Source organism: Carcharodon carcharias, chromosome 5 (genome assembly GCF_017639515.1).
Source record: "Carcharodon carcharias isolate sCarCar2 chromosome 5, sCarCar2.pri, whole genome shotgun sequence".
Classification (NCBI taxonomy): Eukaryota; Metazoa; Chordata; class Chondrichthyes; order Lamniformes; family Lamnidae; genus Carcharodon; species Carcharodon carcharias.
Genome location: NC_054471.1, coordinates 186,709,406 through 186,720,245, shown reverse-complemented (window position 1 = coordinate 186,720,245; position 10,840 = coordinate 186,709,406). Strand labels below are relative to the sequence as shown.

At 46.8% G+C, this 10,840-nt stretch overlaps 1 protein-coding gene across 1 annotated transcript in view; it reads left to right on the top strand.

The window, feature by feature from the left end:
- Positions 1–3,189: 3,189 nt before the first annotated feature.
- Positions 3,190–10,840, top strand: part of zmp:0000001267 (b(0,+)-type amino acid transporter 1) — a 28,784-nt gene continuing 21,133 nt past the window's right edge. The window contains exon 1 of the mRNA XM_041187431.1: positions 3,190–3,888. Coding sequence (XP_041043365.1) covers positions 3,190–3,888 — 699 coding nt within the window. The remainder of the gene's footprint in view (positions 3,889–10,840) is intronic.

Genomic DNA, 10,840 nt, shown 5'->3' with positions numbered 1-10,840 from the left:
CAATTGATTCACCAGTTGCACATATATGTCTGCAGTTACCGTGTTAGATCTGGTCGTTCACTTTCACCATGTATGATCAAGGTGACCGCTTCTTTACACAGGTGACAAGTTGCCAAGCGGGCTGACATTGGGTGAGTGCTTTGAATGTTTGCACTCTGACCTGCTCTCCGAATCTCCGGTCTGACAACGACATAACAGCTTTATTTGGCTTTCTTTTGTTTCACTTTGACCTTGTCACTCATTCCTGTTACTACTTCTGGCTTCAGTAGTTCTTTATCTGTTGCAAGAGTAGTTTGGGTATGGCATGACATTAGTCCCTGAAGTAGACTAGTTTCCGTTCCTTCATTCGTTCATTTCTCCATTCTAAGGTTGCTCTGTACACATCTGTGCTGGATCTAATCAATTTTTTCGATGATCCCATTGGCAATTTTCACCGCTGCCTCAGGCTTTCCATTTGATTGGGGATATTGTTGAGATGATGTGTAGTGCTGAATTTTCCAATCATTCGTGAAGTGCTTGATTCTTCACTTGTGAACTGAGGGCCATTTTTGCTCATGGCAATGTCGAGAATGCCATAACGACTGAAGTGTATTTTCAGGCATTTCCCAATCTCACTGCTAGTCGTTGATGTCAGCTGGGTTAACTCCCAGTGGTCTGAATAGTAGTCTAGAGTGATGAGATAGTCAGTTCCAAAGACAGTGAAGAGGTATGCCCCAAGCTTCATCCATGGTCTGTCAGGGATGTCATGAGCTATGAGCAGCTCTTTAGTTGGCTTAGCTTGATGTTCCTTACAAGCACTGCATTGACTGATGTGGTCCTTCATTTCTTTGTTCATGTTTGGCCAGTAGAGCACTTCTTTACCCTTCCTCAGACTAGACCCAATTCCTTGATGGCTTGCATGGATGCCCTTCAGCATTTCTTTCCATTCTCCTTCGGGATGATGACTCTAGTTCCTTTGTACAAGATGCCACCTTGGGCAATCCTTGTATGCCCAATTCTCTCTTTTGGCAATAGGTGTGTCCTTTATGGTTTCAGGCCATCCATTCATCACAACTTCCTGTAGCACTTGAAGAGTTACATCTCGTGCAATTTGCTTGATCTGAGTAAGACACTTGTCTGTCAGATGTCTCTGCTAAGCTGATGATTTCCAGAGCATGTCATGCTGTTGTTTTTAGTTGAATCTGGAAGATTTCACACTCTGTATTTGCATCATCAACCTCATTCATTGGGAGTGCTGCTCTCGACAGCGTCTCGGCAATCTACACCTGCTTCCCTTGCTCATACTTGGCTTCCAATCTCTACAAACAAAGTAATATCCTTTGCAAAGGCTTTGGAACAGGTAGAAGCAGTTTGAGAAAGATGATTTGAAGTGGCTTCTGGTCACTTTTTCCCTCCGAAATAGATACTGGCTAAAATGCTCACAAGCAAAGGCAATAACCAGGCACTCTTTCTCAATTTGTTCCATTTGCATTAATGCTTGATGCAAACACAACTGGTTGTCCTTGCTGCATGAGGGTTGAAATGATGACTGCAGAAGGACAGCATCAAGTTAATGGGTATAGACTGATTGGTCTGAATCACGCTCTGACATCCCTCCTGCAACCACCTTTATCAGTTTTCTTTTCTTCTCTCCAGCAAGACTCGCGTGCAAAGTGGTTCAGCTTCTTGCTTTTCCCATGCTGGATATGATTTAGTTTCTTTCTTGTGGTGCCCTGCACAGCATTTACATCCAGTTCTCTGGCCTTGACCTTTCTGCTGGCCCTTCTGTAAACTCCTTCCTTTCACTCATTGTCTTGTGCTTGGAAGGCTTGGACACTCACTCAGTTCAATGCAAAACCTCATCAATTCTTTGATCAAAACGCTTCAGTTGATGATTAGCCACAACAGAGTTTCTGGTAATAAAAGTAGCAAAAGCAACCATGAACCGTTCAGGCTGTAAAAACACAGCTGGTTCATGAATACCCTAGAATTAAAATGCTAGCAGCTGCTGTACGTTTTACTACAGCTGACGGTGGTGGAAATTCTTCATAAAATGGAGCTGCAATGTACTGTGTGAGACTCAGAGACATTGCTGCAATACCAGCAGGTCTAGCTATTAACATAGACGTCCAGGAGAACAGAAATGCAGGGGCATGGCCAAAATTTCTTAAGATGTATATATACTCTCCGCCAGATTCTTTTATGACAGTCCAGAGTTCTACATATGCGAAAGCAGCTATTGTGCATACCAGCCCATTGGTTGTCCATAGCAAGAGGCTGGCTCCAGGACTCCCAATGTATCGTAACACCCATTCAGGGACTTGTTGATGCCAGAGCCAATCATTGTCCCTACAATCAAACAGCACTAATTAATCCTACTTCACATTTTAAGTGTAGTTCTCCTGTAGTTGTTTCCATATCCAAAGATGAGTTAACAACAATGCAGCTTGTTCCTTTCCTCCTTTTTTCACTTACAGCAATACACAATATCTGTGCTGAAATCTTTCAGTATATCTTTCAGTAAATCTTTCAGTGTACATTTCTTGATCAGCATTTTGAAAACTGTTAATTATCACTCCTAAATCTCCAGATAAATAGCTGGCATGCAAAGCAACATGCAAAGATAAAGCTTATCTTTGTGTGGCCTTTAATGAATGCATTTCCACTGCACTATGGTTGAATCTTAACTGTCCTTTGAAGTAGACTATCAAGCAGAAGAAACACCATCACCTTCTCAGGCCAGTAAGGGATTGGTAATAAATGCCCGTCTTGCCAGTAACATCCACATCTCTAGAATGAAATAAGAACACAGCTTGGTTTAGAATACAGATGACTCTGTAAGGGCTGCACACAGCCACAAGTAGAGCAAGGTCTCTTTTATATTGATGTATCAGATAACTGAACAACCCCAGCCTCTACAGCACATAGTGCACTTTGTGTGTTTTCTATTATTTCACTGCAATAGTTATAATACCATAAACTTTAGGACTAAAGCCTTATCTTTGCATGTTGCTTTGCATGCCAGCTATTTATCTGAAGAGTTAAGAGTGATAATTAACAGATAAGTTAATGTTTGCAAAACGCTGATCAGGAAATGCAGACTTAGATCTTTACATGCGCTGAAAGATTTCAACACAGATATTGTGTATTGCTGTAGGTGAAAAAAGGAGGAAAGGAACCAGCTGCATCGTTGTGAACTCAACTTTGGATATGGAGACAACTACAGGAGAACTACACTTAAAACGTGAAGTAGGATTAATTAGTGCTATTTGTTTGATTGTAGGGACAATGATTGGCTCTGGCATCTTCATGTCTCCAGAATGGGTGTTACGATACATTGGGAGTCCTGGAGCCAGCCTCTTGATATGGACAGCCAGTGGGCTGGTATGCACAATAGCTGCTTTCGCATACGTGGAACTTGGGACTATCATAAGAGAATCTGGCGGAGAGTACATATACATCTTAAGAAATTTTGGTCGTGCCCCTGCCTTTCTGTTCTCCTGGACCTCTGTGTTTATAGCTCGACCTGCTGGTATTGCAGCAATGTCTCTGAGTCTCGCACAGTACGTTGCAGCTCCATTTTATGAAGACTGTCCACCACCGTCAGCTGTGGTAAAATGTACAGCAATTGCTAGCATTTTAATTATAGGTATCATAAATGGTCTTAATGTGAAACTAGCAACTTGTATTCAAAATATCTTCACTTTTGCCAAACTACTGTCGCTACTTATCATTGTGACTGGTGGGATAGTGTTGATCTTCAAGGGATACACACACAGTTTTCAGAACGCCTTTCAAGGCACAATAGGAGAAATTGGCCCAGTGGGAATGGCATTCCAACAGGGGATGTGGTCCTATGATGGATGGAATAACTTAAACTATGTGACCGAAGAAATCAGGCGTCCTGAGGTAAGTGCAAAACAAATAGTTTTTTGCTAATGCTAGATGCTTAGAAGAAACCTACTTCATTATAGTACCAGTTACTATTAGCATCATAGGACAGAATTTTCTGTTTGACGTGTAGGGTGGTGGTGGGGGGGGGGGGTGGACGCCCCACATGTCAGCGCATCCCAATGTCACTGCGCACCCGCCCAGCGAAATATCGTGTCACCGTGCACCATCGCGATATTTCGCTGGGGGGGTGCGCGATGAAGTTCGACGCGCCCCTGCCATTAATTAACAGGCCAGCTAAGGCCCTTAATTCATCAATCGACGTCGATTTTTAGGTGCCCGTGCGACCTTCAGGTCGGCGCACGGGCACAATGGGCAGGCGGGTAGGAGACTTTTCTACGAACCTCATCCACGGGCGGGATAAGAGGGCTCAGTGGGGTCGTGAATCTGGTCTGTAAAGTATTTATTGGAGAAAGTGTTTTAAATTTGCCTGTGTGATCTGTAGCAGTTCAGAACACATCCCAGCAGCTTCCTGAGAACTTTGAATCATCAGCTCAGCACTCTGCAGTCAGTAATCTTTAATCGGGCCTGCAGCTTTCCAGAGGCCTCCATTTAGCCTGGGTATGGGTTCTGACATGTCCACTGGAGGCAGCTCCTCTGAGGAGGAAGGGAGGGTTAGAATGAGGAGGAGGCCAGGAGTGGACATTCAGCCTCCAGGGGAGCCACCTTTGGGAGTACAGGCACAGGCACAAAGGGCGCAGGGCCAAGAGGTAGACCAAGGTGGAAGGAGCCGGTAGAAGATGCCACTATCCTGCTGCCAGGGTTTACAGGCGGAGAAGCAGCTACCTCAATATGACTGAGGTGCAGTGCTGAAGGAAGCTCCGACTGTCAAGGGAGACAGTCAACTATATCTGTCAGATGATTGGCCCAGAGATCTCTCCTAACTGTGTGGGCGGACACCCCATGCCAGCATTTCTGAAGGTCACAGTTGCCCTCAACTTCTATGCCTCTGGCTCCTTCCAGGGGTCGGTGGGTGAACTTTGCGGTGTCTTCCAATCAGCTGTCCCCACTTGTGTCAAGCAGGTTATGGATGCTCTGTTCAGGCGTGCATTGACCTTCATCCACTTCCGCTGGGACCATATATGCATAAAATGGCGGCACAGACCCGATTCCAGGCACCAATCGGGTCAGCACCCACCTGCGCCTGCTCCAGCACTGCCTGCCCGACAGGCAGAAAATTCTGCCCATAAAGTCCAATCTCCTGTTTATGCTGATGTGGTACAGCCCGGGTATAATTTCATGCAAACAATTGAATGTTGCTACTCTTTGTAACCCTGCCTTCCAGTCGGGTAGCTGCAGTAGTCATTGTGTGGCTTTTATTTAGTTCAGCCAATTTAGATAGTTTCTTTCTACTCAAAAGGCAGATAAATTTGAACTTTTTCAAACACATTGAGAGGATTCAGAGAATATGGGCGGAACTTAATGCTGCAAGGGAGGGGGGGAAAGAGGCAGGAGGTTGAATAGTGCACAAAGCACAGGGTCAAGTTCTCCGTGTTGGGATGGGAGCGCTGAATTATCCGGGCGGTGGGGGGGAAGGGGGAGGAAGCAGGACAACAATGCCAATGGCATGTGGCAGGAAGTTAATTTTAATGGTTTAATATGCAATGAATACATATAAAATCAAAACTTTGTGGTTCAGTGCTACATTTATGATTAAGTTGGAGGCCCATGGGAATCGTGGGCCTTCACTTTCACAGCCAGTTAAAGCTGGCAGAGAGCAGGTGAGGTCGTCCTCAAGGTGAAAGCTAGACCAGTTAGAGCTGCCTGTCAGTATTCTGGAAATTTTTTGGAAGAGGGGAAAGGAGGCTTTTATGTCTTTGATTATCAGGTTCGCTTCGTCTGATGAACGCTAGCTGTGCCTTTGATATTAACACATAAGTTGGCTCTTGGAACAATGTAGGCAGAGAGACCAATTAACTGAACAAACACTGGTGGTTTATTGGAACTAAGAACAGAGTACTAACGCCATGTGTGCTTCTTCAATCACCTCCGGCTCCTAGACTTACAGTTACCCAAGAAGCTCAGGTTCTTGTGCAGCGATTGGTCAATACAGTCAGGTGGTCAACTAACCACATTCTCATAAAGGTACATAGCACTCCACTTTACCACAAAGGCTGAGAGATATTGCAGATAAGGTTGAGTGCGACTGAGGGGAGGTTGAGGATCAATGAAGTAAGACCAGGGTGACCTCCTTGAAGACAAGGCTGAGCACTATTCTGCCATAGGCACAAGGTTTTTGTTGAAGCCTAGGTCACCATTAGAGGACCTTGCCAAGGTTGTGCCCTCTGTTGAACCCCTGCAGGCAAAATGGGTCTTCTACATCCAGTGCTCCTGGAGTCTTGGATGGAGGGGGAATGACGTAGAAGAAGTATCAAACTGGGCGCATTTGAAGAGCGGCCAGAAGGCCAACAAGGATCACCACCTGTAACAGGACCAGAGGCTAAGGGTAGTCAGGAAGGAGACAACCAAGACCATGTCCAATGCAGAACAATGGTGCATTCCAGAGTCTACTGCTCCTGTCTCAACCACCTACTGATGTCAGAGAGGTGATGCCAATGATGTTTGAGGATGTCAAAGGAGGTAGTCACTGACCTGCACACTCTCTTTGAGGATGGCTTGCGTCCCCTTTGACTGTGAAGGAACCAAATGCAATGGCTTTTAAAGTTACTACAGAATTAAATTTCTTCACCAGCAGTTCCTTCCAGGGCTCCACAGGAGACATGCGGCACCTCACAGGTAGCCCCATATTGCCCCATGAAAGAGCTGATGAATGCCCTCTTTAAACAGGCCAGAGAGTTTGCGCACTTCAGAATGGATCGAGAGACCCAGCTTGAAAGATCTGTGGGCTTCAGGGCCAGCTTCCTGCAAGTATAGGGGATTATCAACCACTCACATGTGGTAATCAGAGCTCCCTGGGACCAACCTACAATTTTTATCAACAGGAAAAGGTTTTACCCCATTAATATGCAATTAGTCTTCGAGCACAGATGATGGATCCTCCTGCTTTGTGCTTGGCTCCCAGGGAGCTCTCATGACGCTTTCATCCTTCAACAGTTTCAAGTACCACAACAAATTGTGGCCCCCATATGCCAGCAAGGATGGATTCTGGGTGACAGGGGTTATCTGCTTAAGAATGATGATGCCATTGAAAAACCCTCGAACTCCAGACAAGGAGTGCTGCAATGAATCTCATGGTTCTACAAGAGATAAAGTAAAGCAGAACATTGGATTGCTGAAAATGAGGTTCTGCTATCTGGACCGCTCCAGTGGAGCACCACAGGGTCAAAGGGTCTCAAGAATTATAGTCGTCTTTTGCGTGCTGCACAACCTCTGCCGTGAAGTGGGGTAAGGCCTTGCCAACCATGGACACAGAGGAGCCGCACTCCTCATCCGATAAGGAGGATGGGTCAGAGCAGATAGGCCTGCATATTGGGGATTTTTTTTATTATTCATTCACAGGATGTGGCCTCGCTGGCTGGGCCAGCATCTATTGGTTCCAGCACCAGAAGCCAGGGCAATGGAGAGATGCAGAATGGAGACCCGTGAGTCTCTCGCACTCAACAGGTTCCAGCAAGCATGAAGCCTTTGAGAAGCCATCAGTTCTAGGAGTTACACTAATAGCACCTCTGCATCTCCACCCAATTTCAACTCACCACCTTTGCCACCCAAATCATAGAGATGCCAATACTCCCCTTTTTCCCACACAGGTTTGCAACTTATTATGCAAATAATCGCACTGTTAATCAGCAAGACCAGCCACTACGCTAATATAGGCTGCAATATAATGTTTGAACATCTGTGGCACCATCATGCATCTACATGCTCTTTATTACGCTTTTGATCACAATGATGTGGTGTGACCTTGACATCTGCAGTTGAGATGGGGGCAAGCTGCTAAGTGTGATACCCCATTGTCTGAGAAGATCTTGGTGCCCATCCTCTAGGTGCCCGAGGCCTGGAGGAGCCTGGCATGCTGAGGCGTTCCTGCACTGATGTGGATGCATCCTCTTTGGCCGTGGCTACTGGAGGCACTGGGGTCACTGGAAAAGGGACTGAGAAGTGGCTATTCAACCTTGGGCTGCCCTGAGAGGAGCCTCCAGAAGAGGCAGCCTTGAGCCACTCCTCCATCTTGGACGTGTGGCAGCACCTCCCTGATTACCTGAGGAGGAGGGACATATGGGGGGAGGTCCAAGCATCTCGTATCCCTCTCGAGTGGCCCCTGATGTATACAGTCCAAGACCAGAGGAATGGCATGTAATTCCGAGCACATAACTGGCAGCCACTGAGTGGCCTGCTGAAACTAGCTTGCCAACTTCTCCATGGAGGAAGCTCTGTGTTCATGCGCCTGAGACATGGGAGAACTCATGGCCTAGATGGACTCCTCCACGTAAGCAGATGGCTGCATATACCCTCTGGCAGCTCCACCAGATATTCCCTAGCCTGTTGCTGCATCTCCAAAAGGTTTTATGTGCCCATGACCAGTGCTTGGGGCTTATCATGGGCCTGACCTCCAACTTGCAGGTCCCTTGACTGTCACAGCCTCCATCAGCTATTCTGATGTGTCTGTGATCTGCTCACCAGATTGTGACATTAATCATGGTTGTATACCCACCGATATGACTGTAACTGTGTGGTGGAGGGTGCAGGGGAAAGATGTGACAATGCAGCCACTGAGGCTTCAACGCCCTCCTCCTCAGAGGTTGACTGCAGGGTCCCGGGATTTAGAATAGGTATTCCCGTTGGAGTGTGAGAACCTGCATTAATGAACACAAAACAATTAGGTTCACGTTATTCACAATCCCTCTTCCCATCCATCTCTAATGCATGTCTCCTTTCTGCCTAGTGCTTAGCGCCGGACTATAGGCTTTCTCACTTTCTGCACAACAGCTTCACCTTCTGTGAATGCCTGGCTACCTTGGTCTCCAGCCAATTCCCTGCCTCCTCCTCTTTAGGTGTGAGCATCTTTACGTTGGGCACTCCTCCGTCCATCTTTGCATGTTCTCTGGCATTGTGTGCCATTTTCTCCTGCAGAATGAAATGGAGAATGAGTTTGAGTTCAATTAGCACATAACACCACCACCACCCCCCCTCCCCCGCCGCCCTTATCAGCATGCATTTCTCTAACAGATAACGGGGCCTCCTGGGTAACCTATTCACTCTCCCAATTTCACAGCACTTGGAACTACGATGGAAATATGACCTTGCAAATTTTGGCTCACATCCATCCAAGTCTCATGATGCATCTGCTGCTGTGCCATACACTGTATTCGTCTGCACCTTCTCCTTGCTGGGACACATTTTTTGCTGCCCTCATGAGAGTCACATTGATCTAATGCTACCATGCTACTCATCTTGGCAATGCATGGGAGGCTGTTGACCCTCTTCCTGTGTTTGATCCAAGTATACCCCATTAGACCCCACAGCTGCGAACCTCCACTGCAATCTCCTTCCAGGCTTACTTGGTCAGGTAGGATGGTCTCCTGATGCAGTTTTTGGAGAAGAAAACCTCCTTCCATTCCTGGATGGCTTGGAGAAGAAGCTGCAGGGAGACATCGCTGAACTGTGGGGCCACACATTGTCTGCTTTGAGTCATGTGCCGTCCTTGCCTGAAGACCACGATGATGACCCTGCAAAACAGATACTGTTTTCTTGTCAGCAAAGGAGGCGATATGGATGCTGCTTAAAAACGGTGCCTGGACCTCAGAACCTGCCAGCTGATGCCAGGTTTGGCGGGATGTAGGCTTCACTAACTGGGCCAGCATTTATTGCCCATCCCTAGTTGCCCTTGAGAAGGTGGTGGTGAGCTGCCTTCTTGAACCGCTGCAGTCCATGTGGTGTAGGTACACCCACAGTGCTGTTAGGAAGGGAGTTCCAGGATTTTCCCAGTGACAGTGAAGGAACAGCGATATATTTCCAAGTCAGGATGGTGAGTGACTTGAAGGGGAACTTCCAGATGGTGGTGTTCCCATCTATCTGCTGCCCTTATCCTGCTAGATGGTAGTGGTCGTGGGTTTGGAAGGTACTGTCTAAGGAGCCTTGGTGAATTCCTGTAGTGCATCTTGTAAATGGTACACACTGCTGCTTCTGTGTGTTGGTGGTGGAGGGAGTGAATGTTTGTGGATGTGGTGCCAATCAAGCGGACTGCTTTGTCCTGGATGGTGTCAAGCTTTCTGAGTGTTGTTGCAGCTGCACTCATCCAGGCAAGTGGGGAGTGTTCTATCACACTCCTGACTTGTGCCTTGTAGATGGTGGACAGGCTTTGGAAGTCACTCGTCGCAGGTTTCTTAGCTTCTGACCTACTCTTGTAGCCACAGTATTTATATGGCTAGTCCAGTTCAGTTTCTGGTCAATGGTAATGCCCAGGATATTGACAGTGGGGTAATTCAGTGATGACAATGCCATTGAACATCAAGGGGTGATGCTTGGATTCTCTCTTGTTGGTGATAGTCATTGCTTGATACTTGTGTGGCATGAACATTGCTTGCCACTTGTCAGCCCAAGCCTGGTTATTGTCCAGGCCTTGCTGCATTTGGACATGGACTGCTTCAGTATCTGAGGAGTCGTGAATGGTGCTGAACATTGTGCAATCATCAGCGAACATCCCCACTTCTGATTGAAGAAAGGTCATTGAAGAAGCAGTGAAGATGGTTGGGTCTAGGACACCACTGTCCTGAGGAACTCTTGCAATGATGTCCTGCAGCTGAGGTGACCTACCCCCAACAATCACAACCACCTTCCTTTGTGCTAGGTATGTCTCCAACTAGCGGAAAGTTTCCCCCCGATTACCATTGATTCCAGTTTTGCTGGGGCTCCTTGATGCTACACTCGGTCAAATGCTGCCTTGATGTCAAGGGCTGTCACTCTCACCTCATCTCAGGAGTTCAACTCATTTGTCCATGTTTAAACCAAG